At 40.5% G+C, this 18,693-nt stretch overlaps 1 protein-coding gene across 9 annotated transcripts in view; it reads left to right on the plus strand.

Moving 5' to 3' along the window:
• The window catches only part of ST3GAL6 (ST3 beta-galactoside alpha-2,3-sialyltransferase 6), a 57,645-nt gene that overhangs the window by 13,312 nt on the left and 25,640 nt on the right, over nucleotides 1-18,693 (plus strand). For 5 of the 9 annotated variants that reach the window (XM_032678986.1, XM_032678993.1, XM_032678991.1 and 2 more), the window contains exons 2-8: nucleotides 5,796-5,862; nucleotides 6,568-6,667; nucleotides 7,439-7,507; nucleotides 8,795-8,872; nucleotides 10,938-11,041; nucleotides 12,350-12,413; nucleotides 18,598-18,693. In XM_032678986.1, coding sequence (XP_032534877.1) covers nucleotides 6,579-6,667; nucleotides 7,439-7,507; nucleotides 8,795-8,872; nucleotides 10,938-11,041; nucleotides 12,350-12,413; nucleotides 18,598-18,693 — 500 coding nt within the window. In that variant the 5' untranslated portion in view covers nucleotides 5,796-5,862; nucleotides 6,568-6,578. The remainder of the gene's footprint in view (nucleotides 1-5,795; nucleotides 5,863-6,567; nucleotides 6,668-7,438; nucleotides 7,508-8,794; nucleotides 8,873-10,937; nucleotides 11,042-12,349; nucleotides 12,414-18,597) is intronic. The other 4 variants (XM_032678987.1, XM_032678995.1, XM_032678990.1 and 1 more) reach the window with 2 other exon arrangements.

The raw sequence follows: 18,693 nt of genomic DNA on the forward strand, positions 1-18,693 counted from the left end.
AATACTGCTGTCGATTCTTGAAAGGCAAAAAAGGAATAAAAGAATTGTGGATTTTTCACAGTGTAATAAATGTACTGCTGTATCTTGTGGTACAGAATATATTGCAGCAGGATGAAGAAGGGAAGAGAGACAAGCATTTAGGCCCTAAAACCAATCTATTGCAATCTGTCTTGAATTACTGTGCAGCTGCACAAGAGGTCAGAGATGGACACAGCTCCAGTATGTGTCTCTCTCCAATAGGTTATAATGTCAACAGACTGCATTTCCAGCTGTAGGAGCTGATGAACAAAAACTGGCTAAGTCTATTAAACATTACTACTACTGTGATGCCAAATCTACTGGACATCATTACTTACTGTTGAGTACTTGGAGAAAAGATTATCTTACAGTTTCTTTTCAGGTCTGCTGCAGTAGTTGGATAAAGGAGAAATGATAGGGTAAACACTGGAAACCTTCCTTAAAAAGGAGAAGCTATGTTTGGAGAAAGACTGTCTTTTTCTTCAGTTACCTTGTACTATTGAAGCAAAATGCTCTTGGAGAGGAAGAAGGCTTCAGTTTTCAGTCAGCAAACTGTTCCTCAACCGCTTATCCCCACATTGTTGAAAGAGATTAGGACAGAAAGAGCCTGAAAACATCTTACCTTCCAGTGCAGGAAGACAACTTTGTCTGCAGTTCAAAATGTGTGTGGTGTAATGGTGGAAGTCCCCAATGACATTTTGACACAGCAAAACCTTGAGGTTTTTGGTGTCATAGTTTGTGCAGACTTTCAGAAACAGGACTAACTGCTTTGGTTTGGTGCGGGGCAGGACAGGTTAGCAAGAATCTTTTTCAGTTAAGATGATTTAGACTTAATTTCAAAACCAAGTCTGTTATTGGAGAGTTAGAAATGCAGTTTTAATTCCGAACCACTTTGCTAGGATAACCCAGTGTATCTCATTTAAACAGTATTTCCGAGGACATCTGTTTCTTAATAAAATCAGAGTATTGGAAACCATGAGAATTTCAGGTGCGTGTGAGGGAAGGCAGTAGACTGAGTCAGCCACTTCAGTACCTTTAAAACTCTACAGCAGTGCTGTAGAATCGATGAACCATGCACACACATAGAGCAAGAACTGAACTAGAAGACTGAATGATGAGTAGTGGTTCGATTTGGCAGAAGAAATATGTGCCATAATGTGCTTGGGTTTTGACAACTTAACCTGAAAAAGATGATGACGTGAGAAAACTCCTTCTTCAGTTGTCCTTTTGCTGCATAGTTGTTTCACCAGGCATGTGCTACACCCTGACCAAAAGGAAGCAGTGCTGCAGGTGATTACAAGCAAACCCACAAAATACTGACTGCATCTTAAAAATCCCAATGTTTCTTTTAAAATTTTTATTAGGTTTTTGTGTTCTTTTTCTGCTGTCGCTTTAAATTTCAAGCTCTGCTTAAGGCACGTTTTCAAGCTCACTTCCTCCCCCACAATACAAGGCTTAGGAATTTGAGGTCTGAGTGAGCTGACATTTTCAGGCTGTCAGTTAATTACAGTTGCGAGAAGTTACCTAGTCTTGTGACAGTTCAAAATTGTTTTAAGATGAGTAGTATTTAATTTAGTAGTAACCACTTTTTAGTTAAATATTCCTAACTCTTTGCTTTAGTAGTAGTCAGAGGTGCTTTACAAAATACATAGGACAAATGGAAAAGCCTACTGCATTATGTTATTAACAACCTAATTTTTAAGGAATAAAGCAAAAGGAATAATAAAAATTATGGAAAAAAAGGTGATCATAGTGTGGTCGTTTGATTCCCCAGTCCAACAGCTGTAGATTCCTGCGGGGTTATTTTTTTCTGTGGCATGGCTGCATCAATAGCATATGTAAGCTGGAAGATAAACAGAGGCTCTGAGATAGTGGCTCATACCAGATTCCACCACACTGTGCCAGAATAAAGATGCAGCTCTGACAAGGATGTGGGTTCCCCACTTCCACCAGGGGAAGAAAATATTAGCCTTGGGTCTTATATAGCTAGTTGATCATATACCCAAATCAGCCTTTCTGGTGAGTTGATGGGAGCTGAGGCAGATCTGTCTCTCAGTAGGAGATACAGGCTGATCTCTGAGGTCTCTTAATACTATAACAAAGTGAGTCTTGTCTAATTCTGTAATTGTAGCTCTGCTTTGGGAGAGGTACAAAATAGAGCCACAGAAGTTAGCTTAGATTCTTAATAAAAATGCCCATCAGTCTTTTGCAACATGCATCCCATTGCTTGCTTGCTTTCAGAAAATTGACCAGCTAACACCGTGATCATCAGGCTGTGCTCCTTGCTCCTTCCATTGAGGAGGTCACTGTAGGCTTTTTAGAAGGAGGGGGGAACTGAGTAGTTGAGTTTCAGCTTTGTCCTCCTTGTTTTGCTTAATCCTGATTGACATTGACCTAAGGGCACCATGACCTTTGACATTTGGGTTGATGGGCTTAAATCAACATGCCGACTGTTGTATTGACATAAATAAATTGGAAGGGATTGTTGTTTTACAGCCGAACTGTGTCTTCTCAAATTGCCTGTTCTCTTGCGTCTCTAACTGTGGGAATTCTCTAGTGCAGTATCTGCATTGTAGGAATGTTTTCCTTTGGTTAACTTTCTGTAACACTCAGCTGTTTTAAAATAGGAAGGGGGAAAGCTGGAAAATTCTGTCACCATTAAAAATACACACAGAATAATTTCTTCTGTAAACAAGGCAATGGTTTTGTTTACTAAACCAGATTAAGAAAGTCTTCACTAAGAAGGTCGTCTTTCTTGACTACAGAACTCTCTCTTCAACCAGGGAATGAAGCCAGGCACCACCGGGGGATGGGATGGTGAGGAGACACTTGTATAATTAAAGACCATTTTATGTTTCTAAGAGCTGAGTTAGGTACGCTCTTAATGATGGGGTTGTTTGGAGCTGGGGTGGACCCATTATCATGTGTGTGCTGGGCTGAGTGTCCTACATAAGACATCGAAGGTTGTTACAGATCCCTTGTGATTCTTTGAAAGAATACTGCTGACTTATGTTCTCTTGTTTCAATGATTTTTTTTCTTTCTAGGCTGTACTCACAGCTTTATAAATATTTCAAGTGGAACAGTTTCCCCTCCCTCTGTGAATAATACTGTTACGAATAATATTTTTGTTTTGAAAAGACTCTTCATGGGCAGCTTTGTCTTGTCTTTTCTCTGTTTTGTAGCTTGGTCTGACTCTTCAGCAAGGTTCTTTCTTACACTGAAGTCACTAAAATGAGCAATTTAATCAGTTGTTAATTTAGCAACTTTATCTGAAGAGCTACTTTGTTATGTTCTGTTTAACTGAAGTTTGTGTTGATTGAATTAGGGAGTAAAAAGTAAACAGTTGATTTTCACTTTAGTGGGATGTTTTGGCAAACCTTTGCAAAGCAGGAGGTGGTAAAGATACTGACAGTGAAAGGAAAAAAACTAAAGTGCAGTAAATAATAGAATCACACGGGTTGGGAAAGATCTTTAAGATCAGGGAGTCCAAACATTAGCCCAGCACTGCCACATCTACCTGTCAACCATGTTCCTAAGGGCCACATCTACATGACTTTTAAATACCTCCAGAGATGGTGACTCAGCCACTTCCCTGGGTAGCCTGTTCCAATAATTAACAGCTCTTTCAGTGAAAATATTTTTCCTAATATCCAATCTAAACCTCCTCTGGCACAACTCGGGGCCATTTCCTATTATCCTTTGACTTGTTGCCTGGGAGAAGAGACAGACTCCCATCTCACCACACCCCCCCATTGAAATAGCTGGGGACAGCAATAAGGTCCCCACTGAGCCTCTTCTCCAAACTCTTCAGCAGCTTTGCCTTTCTCTGGATGTGCTCTGGCACCTCAGTGTCTTTATTCTCCTCCATTCAAGATGTGGCCTCACCAGTGCTGAGTACAGAGGGACAACCAGCTTCCCTGGTCCTGCTGGCCACACTGTTTGTGATCCAAGACAGGATAATACTGGTGGTCTTGGCCCCCTGAGCACACTGACGACTCATGTTCAGCTGCTGTCAAACAGCACCTCCAGGGCCTTTTCCATCAGGCAGTTTTCCAGCAACTGCCCCAAGCCTGTAGCACTGCATGGGAGTTGTTGTGAGCCAAGGACAGGACCTGACACTTGGCCCTGTTGAACCTTATAGCGTTGGCCTTGGCCCATCCTTCTGATCTGTCCAGATGCTTCTGCAGAGCCCTCCTATCCTCCAGCACATCAACACTCCCACCCAACTCTGTATTGTCTGCAGAGTGACAGTGCACCCTATCTCCTTGTCCAGACTATATCCTGCTTTTAAAGATATTAGACAGGACTGGTCCTAACACTGAGCCCTGGGGAACCCCACTAGTGACTGGCTGCCAGTTGGATGTAACTCCACCACCTCTACTTGGGCTTGGCCAGCCAGCCAGCTTTTAATCCAGTGGAGAGCACACCCATCCGAGCCATGAACAGCCAGTTTCTCTAAGAGAGTGCTGTAGGAAATGATGTCTGAGCTTTACAAAGGTCTAGGTAGACAGCATACACAGCCTTTCCCTCATCCTTCATGCAGGATACTCTGTTATACAAGGAGATCAGGTTGGTCAAGCAGGACCTGCCTTTCCTAAACCTGTGCAGGCTGGGCTTGATCCCTCAGTTGTCCTGTACGTGCTGTGTGATGGCACTCAGGATTATGAGCCGATTGCTGTTAATGACACTTGACTGAACCCAGTAGGTGAGTTTTCTTGTAATGTTATTGCACTTTTAGGGAATGATTCTTACAGAATTATTGCTAAAACAAAGAGATTGTGCTAAAAGTTGAAAGTGACTGTCAAGACAAATTTGCAGTGACCCTTCAAGAAGCATCAGGGGAGTTGGAGCTGAAGGGAAGCAATGCTAATTCCCAAGGAGGCCTGAAAAGTTGAAGTTGCAACAGCTGCAACCTATGAGTATTTTGTCTAGAACAGAGTAGGATAGCCTGGAGAACATACTTAAGCTTGCTAGATTCTGTCTTGTTTGTTGCATGGCTTTGTTACTGGTATCTCTGACTCTCCTGCTAAAGCCTGGTGAAGAATATGGGTGGTAAAAGAATAAAGAAGTGGTGGGTTCTTACACTCAAGTAAATGTAACAAATAGTTCACTGTTAGGTATTTCCTCAGGGATAAAGATACATGAGTGGCAGTAATTTGCTTTTCAGTGTCTAATAACAAAAAAGCTCTCCAGCAGTTTCTTGGCCTTTCAGGTGGGATATCAAGATATTACTAGCATACAGCATATTGCTATAAATCACTTGAACTATATCCACCTTTAGTTTTATTGCCTTGGGGCTGTTTAAAATAGCAGCAACTCTAAATACTCTAAAAAGCAAAATAGAGTTAAAAAGAAGAAAAATTAAAAAAAAAAAAAGTCAAAAGAATGAGCCATAAAGGCAGATGTTTTGCTCTGGAAAATGCAGCAGTATGTTTGGATATGACTTATTTTACTGGACAGCTGTTTGTTATGTTCCCTTTAAAATGCAGATAGGCAGGTAGGTGTATATGCATTGTGTGGTTTGAACCTGCTTACCATGATGGGGAAGGAGTGAAAATAGTGCAAGGCCATAGCTGTCAAGTAAATTTCCCCAGTAACTTGTGCCCAGAATGGCAATTTTGGACTTTCATGAGATTGACCAACAACAGTTCATTCATAGCTACTGAAAAGGCAGCTCACTGTCTAGATGTGAGCAATACAGAACTTGATTTTCCCTCGGTATGTCTTGCCAGATGCATGCATTTCTGATATTTCTCTGTTGTTGTTTTTTTACCAGACTGTGCAATGCGGTGCAAGCTCTGTTTGAGAAATGAACACTTTTGCTGATATTTTTCCATAACTTAGTAAGTTTAACTGATGGGATCCTAACTTTTCTTCCTCACTTAGCAATGTTTGAAAATAACATTTTTCTGTCACTTGAGCAATGAAGTTTGGCGTATGTCAGGAGCTGGAGGCTGTGCAGGTGTAAGCAAGTAACTTCAATGCAATTTTAAATGTCAAAACTGGACTTCAAGAACATTCAGTCATCCTAAAAAAGCCAATAGAAATTTGTGGCAGCTCGTGCCCTGTTCTGTTTCATCAGCCTATCTGCCTCCTGGAGAGTGCCAGTGCTTGTTTAGCTGTGTAATTATGGAAACTGATAGCATGTGGCACAAGAAGGGGGAGAAGCGTAGGTGCCTATAAAGGCCAGCTGCTGACCCAAGAGTCTAGTTTGGTTGGGCTGCTAGTGAACAGAAAGGAGTTTCTACTCTTGACATGCTTCTGGAGGAGCCCATCTTCCTCCCCTGTCTTCAGAGAGAACCTGGAGGGAACCCCTCTCAGAGCTTCTGTGCACTGTGGCCACATGTGGTAGGTGCAAAGCAGCATTCAGCTCCTGTCTGTGGTGTGTCAAAAGTCAAAGTGAAGTGATCTCCAGTCAGATCTGTGGTGGTGGAGAATGGCTGTAATAATAATACCTTCCTTTTGTAGTTTTCCAGATGCTTTAGAAAAGTTCATGTAATAGCTTATCTTGGGTTAAAATTTCTTGTTTTGTTTTTTTTGCATTTCAGGTCTGCCAGTCATGAAACGAATTCTTCTGTTTTTTATCCTGGCTGCTGCTGTTATGTATGGTATACTGCATGGAAATCTGTGGAGAAATAACCTCTACTGGTATGGTGATGTTTTGTTCAGATACCTCATGGCTGTATGAGAGATGTGGCTGTGAGTTGCTGTGTTGCTCTTTAACTGTTTACCAGTGATCAACAGAAGTCATTACTACTCTGTCTCTGTGTGTTTGTTCTGTGCCTGGGGTTTTTTTGTACTGTAAGGGAATCAATATGATCATTCTGTCCTGTCTCCCCTTGTGTCACTTTTAAACCTAGTGATCAATTTGAGCCTGATTGTATGGAGAGGTCAGGACCTCACAGATAGGGAGCCCCTCTGAGGTTCATGAAAACGGGTGTTCAGGTGAGGAGATACCTTATCTCTGTGTGTCATGTGTCCATATCTCCCTGTACCCCAAGCGTGTTTAGTGTTAGTTTGTTCTTTAAGTGTCTGATAAGTGACGTGGGAGAGGCCTTCTCCGCTCATGGGAATAACTGCAGGTGCGGTGGGCACCTTTTGCAGAGCTGAAATTTGTTGAGGCCCAGTGGCAACCCTTGTGGGCAGTGAGCCTTCACTGTCTCCAGGCTCACGGAACAAGTGGCTTGGGACCTAAAATTCAGGGCACTTATTTGAAGAAGTCAAGTTTCCACTGGCATTTACACAGCTGTGACCAGGACTGACCAGAGTGTTATGAAGATAATAGTGATAGCTTTTAAAAGTAGTGATTGATATGCCTCCTTTTATCTTGTTTATAGCATACAGTTGATACAAATAGTTTTCTATTCGTGGTTTCTGTTCACAGCAAACCACACTGTTATGAAATTTCCCTTTTTGCAGGATTAGCTTTTATGGACAGACTTCCTCTGTGGGGGCTTCTCCTTCCTATGAGACTAGTGGAGTTACCCAGTAAGTTCAGCAGTTGAGTATTTTTGTGGGTTTTATTTTTGGTTGGTTTTTGGGCAGGTGGGAGGGGTTGAGGCTAAAATCTGTAGCCTTTGTCCATAGACTCCCTGTTCAGTTGGTTATTGTACAACTGTGTCCGGTGGCTGTTTCTGTTATGAACACAATGGTAACATGTCTGTCAGAAAGAAATTTGTCTTACGTCATGTTTCCAGTGTTTGTTTAATATTAATGACCACTTCCAATGACTGTCTGTAACAAACAGTGAATTGTTGGAAGGACATTGGTTTACACTTTCCAAATTTTTGCAGTTCTGAATTATACCTGAACAAAATCAGCAGAGCTAAGAGGGCAACTTTTGTGCTTAAAATTTATTAAATCAGAGGTGTGTTTTACTTGCGACGTGCAAGTGCCTGTATAAGCAGATCTTGTGCTAGTGAATTCCTGCAGTTAGCTTTGTGAGACTAATGAGCACCTATGTTAAAGCTTAAAAGCAGTCATCTGTTCTCTCTGAAGCCATGCTGCAAAATGCCATCTGTGAGGCTGATGCTGGGAAGCAGCAAGGTGGCGAGAGCTGATAGATTTCACAGGGTGCTTTCTCAGTGTCAGTATTCACATGACAACTTGAGGTTACCAGAAGCAACTAACCTTAATGGTCTGTTTGGCTTATGGTTCTAATGTGATGGTTTCATCCTTCTGTTCTTAATGCAGCCCAGATGCACACGTTGCTCACACTGAACTTTACCTTCCCTTCTGGGCTTCATATTTGTGATTAATTGGGCTAAATCACCAAGGCAGGAATGTGCTTAGGCGTGTAAGTCTTAGCCTTCTTATGAGAGGAATGACTTATCCCCAAAGAATCTCATTTTCCTTAAAGTACCCTATGTAGTGCTGTCTGTTTCCCTCTCCATACAAGACTCCATCTCTTCTCTGAGGAGTGCTGGGGATGCCATCTTGTATGGCTGCAAGGGTGATTCAGCCCATGTGTCCTGCTTCTCTGGAGGTGGGCCTGAGTTCTCTGCTCTGGTTATGCCTGCTTTGATACTTGCTGAGCAAGGGAGGTTACAGACCCGTTGGAACAGCACTGTGAGATAAAAGCCTTTACTAGTAAAAGTAGTTGTGCTGCAATGATAAAGTTCCGTCTTTACAACACAGGCAGAGGGAGTCATGAAAATTTGGTGTGACATTAGCTCAGTAATCAGCTTTTACTACTTTAGTTTGTCCAAGTTTCCCTTCCTTGTTTCTGCAACCCATTCCTGTTCTTACTATTTCTTTGAAATTCTTCTTTTGCAGGCTGCCACCTACAGCTGTGGAGAGAAGGAGCGCGCTGGACACTTGTCTCCTGAAACCAGCATTTGAATCTTTACTGGGGTGAGTCTTCTGTGGGAACTGGGGGTGGAAGGAAAGGCTGTGCTGATTGGGCTATTTACATGTTTTGGAGCAAACATTGAGTAATGCCCTGAGAAAGCTTGGTAAGACGTTTAGACCAAGACCTGGCTGAAGAAGTCTTAAAGCTCTGCACAAGGACACCATGGCTTTTCTTTTTCCCCTGGTACTTTTTGTGTACAAGAAAATGTGTCTATCACGAGTACCGTTGTTTCTTTTTAAAGAACACGGAAGGGTGTAAAATTTGTGCTACCCAAAGCAGACTTGTAGTCTTTGAGTTTTGGTCCAGGGGGGTGATCCGAGTTCCCCTCAGCCACAGATTGTGCCCAGGCTGTCTGTATGTTGGGCACAGCAGGATAACTGGTGCTCAGCAAGGGTGCAGAAATGAACTCAGAGGTGCTCAGCAAGAAGGGGAAAGTCTTTCGTACATTTCTGTAGCTCCTTTACTGAGACAATTTGCATGAGCTGAAGATCTGTTCTGTGCACTTTGGTAATAGCCTGGGGAGGTTGAAAGGATTCCTAACCTTGCAGAATTATTTGTTGGAAAGGAATCAGAGCTAGAAGAGCTAGAATTAAGAATCTCTTTGCAGTAGGTAAATTATTTATTATGTCTAAGGTTACCAGCTGCTTCTGAACAGTAAGGCAAGTTACTAAATTTAGTATGAGTGTTTAGTGCATCATGTCTCGAAGTTAGTTGGTCTTGCTTAGTTAACCTCTGGCCCAGTTCTTGGTGTGTGGGCTGTGGTGTTTTGTAGTTTGTTTTTTTTTTTTCCTTTTTATTGTTAGTGTCTTCTGAATATGTAGATTGTAAAGAAGAAGAAGAAAATACTTGGTTTGTGAAACTGAGAGCGAAGGTTTTCTTAACAGCTGTTAATGTTCTTCATGGAAAAACAAGTCTGTGGTGGGTGGGGTTTTTTATGATTAACACTAGGTTTTCTCATGACTGTATATTTTTGTGTTAACATTTTAATGTAAGACCTAGTGTGCAGGATCACTACAAAGTCAACCAGTGCAGTGAGTGTGTGCTTAGTTAATTCAAAGGTGAAGCCAAGGGCATGGTAGCATGTGACGTTTGTGTCTACTGTTCATTCATTTGCCTAGACTGGGCAGATAAGGTAATAAGAGTCACTTCCCTGCTATGAGATATTCCTTTTCTGTGGTTCCTGTCTTTTGAAGAAAGAAGTGACCCATTATTTTTATCTTGATGCTTATAAGGCATCATGCCTTCGTGTTCTGGTTTGTGGGAAGAATGTGCTTTTGAGGCAAACCTCCTTGTGATCCCCTCGTGTCATGCTTCTCATCCCAGGGTGGCCCTGGCATGTGTGCACTGGACTCCCTTTCACATATGTGGTTAAACCAGAAGATGCACCACAGGACCATGTCTGATGTGTTGCAGCTGCTAAGGAGTGTTCAATCCGTGGGACCATATCAGAATTAGTCCAGAATAAAAAATACTTAATATGCATGTAATATGGACATGAGAACTCCATACTTTTTTGCTATATGGATTATACCCATGTTGCCCCAAACTACTTATTAATGTCAACACAGCCATCGTTAGGAATGGGAGTGCATCTCGAATCAGGAGATGGTATTTTCAAATTAAAACACCTTGTTTCAAATCCCATTCTTACTTATTAAATTGCCATATCCAATACTAACTCTTAATTTTCCTTGCTTTGCCTCTGTTATGTACTTTTCAAACTGAAGTTACTCATTGTCTTCCTGGGTTATATATTCTCTTGAATATATGGTCTAATGGTGTGCTTTCAGTCACACAATTTTGATGACAATTTTAATCACTCTATATAACTTACACTAGCAGACAAATCTTTTTATCTCTTTACGCACATTTTCTAAGATCTTCCCCTTTTCTGTCATCTACTTGCTTTCCCTGTGTTCATGGATTTCCTTCTTTTAAAAATGGATGCTGATAACAGGATAAAAATTACAATGGTAGGATAAAGAAAGCTTTTTATGAAGCAATTGCATGAATTATTTGCTTATGCAGATGCATCATGTGGATTTTTGAAACTTCTTTCTTTTTCAGTGTTGACAAAATATACCCATTCCTGTGTGCTAATGATTTTATCAGGGTGGCAGAGTTCCAAGGGAGCGATAAGTTCGAACTACCTTATGGAATAAAGAGAGCAGGTTAGTGTTTCCCATGTACCTTGTTTTTAAATAGAAATTCCTGAAAGTCTTGTAAGCCCCCCAGATTTGGCCCTGGTCTTTCCTGTTCACTGATGCCAATTCTTTTGGGGGTGTCTAGCAGTGACTTAATGGTTTCGTTTAGTCCCTCTGACCTGACACCTTTCTGTTTCTAACAAAAAACCACGGTTTTGGGATTGCCCCTCTCAGCTCCAAAAAGGTGGGAGTGAGGAAGAGTGAACCTTATTCAGCTTCCTTTTGTTTGTATGTGGGCTGGAGTGCTAAAGATATTTAGCTAGTGATTTGTTAGGTCAGATATTAACTGGGTCAGTGTGATGGGCTTCATTCAACACCTCTAAGATGACCTGGATGCAGTGTCCTACTGAGGCAGAAGTCCTCAGGTTGGGGTAGTTACGTCAGTGAAATTTTCCTTTTACTGTCCTGGTTTTGGTTGGAATGGAGTTAATTGTCTTCTTAGTACGTGGTACAGTGCTGTGTTTTGGATTCAGCATGAGAATAGTGTTGCTAGCACATGGATGTTTTACTTGTTGCTAAGTAGTGCTTACCCTAAGTCGAGGACTTTTCAGTTTCCCATGCTCTGCCAGCGAAAAGGTGCACAAGAAGTCTCAAGTTTTTAACACTGAATAGTGCACCTTCCAAGTACCCTGTGGGTCTCGGCTTTAGATTCTTGATTTGGCCTGCATCAGCGTAACAGGGATGGTGCAATTTGTCCTGCACCTCTGGGTTTAGCACATTTGGGAAAGAGTTGAGGCTTCCTCTCAGAGGCAAATTGAATGTCCGTCAGGAGCCTGCCCACCAAGGGAGGGCTGGGAAGATGCCTCTGCCCAGCTTTGCCAGTGAGCGCAGGCTGGTTTGATGTTGTCTTCCACGATAGGTAATGCTTTTACTGTCCCTGCATGTATGACCCCTCTTGGGTCAGGGCTGCTTCTGTTTCATCTGAAGGTGGATGGAAGAAAAAACAAAGTCAGTGAGGATGTAGGTCTTGGAAATTCTTCCAATTCTTACTTACTGTAACTAGGATTTATTTTTTATACAAATCCCGTGATATTTTCCAACAGGGAAGTACTGGGGCAGGATGAACTAAGAGAGGAGCTCTGATAAACCTGAATTTCTTTGGCATCATTGACTGACCTGTGGCCCTAAATTCCAAGTATTCTTATGTTGAGTTTCTTATGCACAGTGAATGTAAAACTAATATGTATGAAAATACTGTAGTCAGGGTGACATGCTTATTTTTGTATCGGCAAATACTGAATGTTTTCATTAATCTTCTTTATATTTGCCTTCTAGAGCAATTTTTTCGTTTAGCCCTTTCAAGACTGGAGAGCTGTGGACTTTCCAATGAAGATGACAAGTGAGTTCATTTATTTGATACTGTTCCTGTTAATTGCATTTTTTATATTTGGTACTTACCTGAAAAGGAATGTCAGTGGTGTTATCCTGAAATTGCCCAAGTTAACCAACATACAGATCAGACCGACTGTGTAACCGATTCTGAGATTTAAATAAGCTTGGGTTTACACACACAGCACCAGCATTCAAGAATAATTTTTCTCTGAAGGAGTTTAGAGATTTCTTTTTGTAAATGTGTTAGGAATTTGCTGGCTGAATGTGGTCCCATCTTCCTTAGTATCTTTTTATTCTTGAAAGCTGAGTGTGACCTCCGCTTTTAAAGTCATTATTTGCATAAGATGGACACTGTTTGAGATAAGCAGATGCAAACCAATGGCTGTTTCTGTGTAAAAGAAATCTTATGTATATCCCTGTGCCTCTGCATCCTCTGGCTGCTGCACACCCTTCTTTGTACCTGGGCTCAGCTTCCTTCCCTTGTGAATGAGAGAGACATAGGCAGACAGGAAAGGTTGTTCCTGCATTTTTGGAGTAACGAGGGTGTGGCATGGAGCAGACCGTGCCTTAGATAACTTGCTTCCCATGGATTAGATTGCCTTGATTAAACCTCTTGTTAGAAGCCACTTCTGCTAGGATTTTTTGTTTGGTTTTGGAGGATCTTTCTCTGTGTGTGTGTCTTGTTGGGGTTTTTTTTTGGTTTGGTTTTGGTTGGGGTATTTTTGGAGGTAGTGTAGTAGTGTTGGCAAGTAGACTAAAATCCTGTGTTTACAAAGTGATGCAAATGACTCATTAGATTTGCAGTCTAGCAAACTGGCTGACAACCTCTAGCAAACTGGCTGACAACCTGCCAAATATGTTAATACACAGACTTCTTAATAGAGCTGAATGCAAATAAGGCTGAAGTTGGTTGTATTTGGTTTTGGTCTTTTTAATTCAAATCATACAAGATTGCTGCTTCAAGCCAAACATCAAGATCACATTTTAATCTAGCATGGGTGGAATATGTTTACACCTAAGAACTGGTTTTAATAACCATATTTTCTTTGCCTACTGTACTCCATCCTTTCGCCATGTTTAGTATCTGGTTCTAGGATGTTCAGGTTTATTCTTAAAAAAAGGGAAAAAAAAGGTAACTCCCCCTATTTACTATCAGGAGAGTGATAGTTGCGGAAATTTATACAGAACTGGCTGAAAAAGCTCGTCTTCTGTCTGAAGTTTGAAGGAGAGTGCCAAATGTTGTATTAGAAATTTTCTGAAGTCATAAGTTCAGCTCTGTGATTGTTCAGGCTGTAAAGCAGGGATGCTTCCAGTACAGCACAGTACTTTTTTAAAATGTATTTGTCCTGTAGATGAGAAGCAAGGTAATTGGTATTTATCCTTTGATGGTTCTGGGAAATATGTTTCATTTTATTAAAAATAATGTAGTTCAGTGGTACTGAAGCAAAATGAGAGCTATTACTATTTAATACGCAGTAGGATAATCAAATCAAGTGCACAGTGAGTTCATACTTTGTATTCACTGTAGTAGGGAAGAACTTTTATGTATACGTTTCACTGAGATGCAATTGCTTTTAAAAGTGAAACGTTTTGGGAATTAATCCTGACAACATTCTGCAGTAATACAGAATTATTAGACTGTTGCCTAATTCAACCTTCTTGTCAGAACACAAACCAAATTTCCTTTTAAAAATTTTATTGCCAGGGTGGGGGAATCTGCTATAAACTGTTTTAACAAATACTAGGCTGTATGAGCACCAAATCTGTGGCTGTATTTGTGTACAACTTACGTAAAACAGTATATAATGAGCTACAAAGGATTTTTTTTTCCAAATAGTGCTATTTTCCAAACTTAGGTCGAGTTCTCACTGTGTAAAGGTGTAGTTCTCCAGAACTGTTTGGAAATGAACAGTGTCACTGACTCCATTTCAGTTGTGACTTAAGTTCCTCTCTGGGTACTCTCAGGACTCTAGGCTCAATAGTTATTACAAATGCACTTACACAATCCTCAGTCAACAAAATGTGACCTCTGCATCCTCCTTTTACCAAATAACCTCAAAGGAAATAATTTACATTCCTCAACTGGCTATAAGGGGGTGTGTGTTAAAGGAACTGAGGTTGAGATCTTTTTCTTTTTCCACAGAAACAGTATTTCAGTGGAATGTGGATGATGCAAGCCTTTTGACTTTTAAAGGCTACATTTCCATTTAGCAGTATTTTTCTTTTATAGACTAGGAACATGTTCCTTTTAGCACTTTACCATATAAACAAAATATGTAAACTAACACTTGGCCTTGAGGTTGAGGCTCTTGTACACCACATGAATAGGGTAGTGGTTTGAATGACTGGTGCATGTAGACACTGGAGATCAGTTGCCATGCTGTTTGCATCAGGATCCATTTATACTCTTAAACAGATCTCTAACACCTAAAGGCAATCCCTTAGTTACTCAGACTTTTGCTATAGCTATTTTTACAGCCAAGGTCTTACTATTTTTCATGAATATTGTCATGAATGTTGTGCTGGTGGTTGTAAGCTGAACCTCCAGACACTTCAGCCTGTTATATTTCACTCATAGCACACCTGATGTTGTTTAAGGACATCTGAATTTATTTCTCTTCTTGTCTATTTATTGACTTGGAGAAAGGGTGAGTGTTTGGGGGTTTTTAAGTTGAAAACATTATGAAAAAGGAAACTTGTAAAAAGTGGGGTTGGCAAAATGTCTGGGAGTAAGACATCTGCTGAAAATTGATGTCTTGACTTCTGTGATGTGCAGTAAGTACAGGTCAGTTTGTTTAACTTAAGTATCTGAATACAATCCAACCTTGCTGTATATTCTTTATCTCCATGTCATATGTTAGTTTCTGTGATATTATGTTCTGTTTTTTACATAAATCATTTTCCTCCCTGCTTATTGTTGTCAGTGGACTCTGTGTTACTGGGGACTTAAACTTACTGTTGTAACTGAAGACACTTGAATACTGGGGGGGGGGAAAGGGAAGGTAGGGGAAGCAGGCAATTCTGAAAGGGCACATTTGTGCCAGATTTCCTGTTTGACTTTTCTGTTAGGCTGCTTTGACTCCCTGAGCTTGGTAGAGATTCTAATTTGTTTGTTTGTATTTGACTGTATTCAAGTACAATTCTCCAAGAATATTTGATCTGCGTGTTGACTTTATCCATTTTAAAAGTTCAAATACCAATGTTAGATGTTTTATTGGGTATTTGAAGGCAACTGATAATTTTAGTTTTGAGTATGCATGTTACAAAGCGAACTGGAGTTCGAAAGATTAATCAGATTTCAAATTTCACTTCATTTTCTGTCCAAGTAGTTAGCTCTTAATCACAAACAAAAAATATGGTCTGCATTTGTCAGTAAGAGGAAAGAGAGTTTGGATTTGACCTGAGAGCAGCAGCATAGCTTCTGTAGCTAAGTGAACCTCAGTTGTTCAGCTCAAATCATGTTTTATTTTGCCCTCCCTAGCCCTGAGTGTGTCCTGTGCATTGTGACTGTACAGTGCAGAGAGGAAAAACCAAAGAGCTCTTCAGTTGTATGCCAGACTGAAAGGCATTATTTCAATAGCTAAGGGTTAACTCAGTGAAGAAGCTTCTTAAAGCACAGCCTCTGCCAAAAATTGGAAGGGAGTAATAAAGAATCTCTTTAATTCTCCTTCCAAGGGGCAGAAAAAGCAGGGTCTCCTCGAAGTAACTTTGTGGCTGCTTGTCATGGTCAGAATAATACAAATCACTTGTAATGGAGTTGACACCATTTTTGTGAATTTGCACCAAGCAGTCAGAAGGCACAAAAGAAAGTATTCGGCAAGATGAAAAGCAGTTTTTCTGGCTTTTTATTGAGACCTGACTTGAGTTCATGCATGGTGTGTCAGTCACTGTCACTCCAGGGTATCCACCAAGCATCAGGGATGGATGTTGTAGCCAGGAGGGAGGAGGAGGGGATGGAATATGAGTTGCAGTTTAGGTTTTGCGTTGTGGAGATGAGGTTTGTGCCTCAGTTACCCAGGTGCAGCCACGTGACTTTTGGTGACAATGAATTCAGAGATTTGAGGTGATTGAAACTTTCAGTGATTTACAGATGCACACTGTAAATGCCACGAAAACACGGTACAGCCATATGCTAATTCTGTGCTTTTTGCCCCGCTCCCTCATTGCACCTTCATCACTTACTGATCAAGTTTTTTTGTCCAGTTTTCCTTTTTCCTTCCTTACTTTGAGCTCTATGCTGTAGCTGTTAAGTAACAAAGTGTAATTCAGGAAAAGGGCAACTTCTGCTTTCTCCTACTGTCAACTTAGTAAGAGGCATATGTTTGTCAGCTGGCTTTCTCAGTATATCTTAAAACTAGATATAAAAAACAAAATGGAAAATGAATGGGCTGAATGAGTAGAGAGGTGGAGAGGTTTTATGGGTGTAGAGGGATTGGGCATACTGGGGGACAGGATGGTGTAACAGGTTTTTAACCCCCTTATTTCAGAGGTACCAAGTCACATGATTTATGGTATTAGCTGGAAATCTTTTTATGAATGCTTGCCTTCTACTAAGCAGTTCAGGAAACACTAAAGAAAGGTGTGCCAGCTTTTTCCATGTCACCCAACCCTGAAAGCTGCATTTAGAGCGCTATTTATATTTATATATATTTAAAGGCAACTCCCTCTGCAGATGTTGTTAATTCTGTGGGAGGTACAGAGAATTGCTTTGTACATTGAGATGCTGGTCAGTCTCGGGTGGAGCAGGCTGTTTTCATTGATGTTGAATAATATTCTCAGCTGAAAAAACAGGTTGGACTATCTGAGGAGAAAGATGTTAATTAGTGTGCATAAAGTGCCACACTGGGCATTTAACACCAGTTACAGTATTCTTTGGGACACAGTCTTGGTGTCCCGAACCTAGAGCAAGAAATGACATAGAGGCTTTTTCTTACCTGTAGAAAGAATCAAGAGGGTGGGACATTGTGAGGTGACTCATCCTCAGTAAACAAACAAACTGTGAGCTTGTGTCTGAAGAAAATGCCAACATTTTCATTTTCCCATTGTTCCTGCTGCAACCAAATTGAATGGCTTTTGCTCTAAAGAAAGAAGCATTTTTGCAACAACAAAAAACGTTGTGCTTATTCTGTAAGGAGGAGTTTGCAGTCTTACACATTGAATGTAAACCTTCTCTAAAAAGGCAAAATATCTTGAGTAAAACAACAGCAAGCCTATCTGTGAGCTCCCCCTTATTTTTTTTTAAACAAAGCAGACATTTTACTAGCATTGTAATAAGGCATTAGAAAGCAAAATATGCAGGTAGAAAACCCGGGATAACTTTGAAAGTCTTACCATTAAAATTTACTTTCATAAATTTAACATCTATATAATGCCTTTCTTGGGTGCTCTTTAGCTCTGAATATAATGTAAATTCAGAAGGAATTACAGTTTTGATTTGAGGTCATTTTTAGGATCTTATTTTTAAACTGCGTTTTATATACTTAGTGGTGCTGTCTGATTTGAATCTGGTCATATGAGAATGCAACTTCTAATCAGGTGAATCTGCCTTGTTACGTCATGACAGCATGAGATTCAGCACATGTTGAAACGTGTTTAGACAGCACTTTTTAAGTAAAGGGAGAAAAAACAAGATCCTATGCATTTGAAAAGCAATCACATGTCATTGGGCGAAGGTTTTTCGCATGTACAGTCTGTAAGGTAAATTGTGAACATAAATCTTTGTGCTTTAAGCTCGTGTTGGAGATCTCCTGAGTTGTGGAATTATACAGTGTTGTGGAGCACCTTAATTTGAGTTAGTTTTTCCAGGCATACTCTGTCCTGGTTGATACCCCCAGACTGTGAAAAGTTTGAAGCGCTGTGGAAGATAATTTATGTAACGACCCCCATATCACCAGCTGGTTAGATGATCTTAAACAACAAACCACGAGAAAAATGATGTGTTTAAAAGCAGTTTCACATGAGAGAAGCCAATTCCTGACTTTGTGAGTCCCTGAAATAGTGCAGCTGCTTTTTTTTTCTTTTTTTGAAAGCAGCCATAGTAGATGATACAGAATTGAGTCTGCTTTTTAGGGACCAGGACTGTAAAAGATACAGGACCTCAGTTAGAAAATAAGCCAGTTAAATGCAGATGTATAATTAATAATATGAAGCCAGGGAAGTAATGGCTATTAAAACTTCTGTTTGTTCCACAGCATTGCCTGTCGTCGGTGTGTTGTCGTCGGCAATGGAGGAGTACTTCGAAATAAAACATTAGGGGAGAAAATTGATTCATATGACGTCATAATAAG

This window comes from Chiroxiphia lanceolata, chromosome 2 (genome assembly GCF_009829145.1).
Source record: "Chiroxiphia lanceolata isolate bChiLan1 chromosome 2, bChiLan1.pri, whole genome shotgun sequence".
NCBI classification, from domain to species: domain Eukaryota; kingdom Metazoa; phylum Chordata; class Aves; order Passeriformes; family Pipridae; genus Chiroxiphia; species Chiroxiphia lanceolata.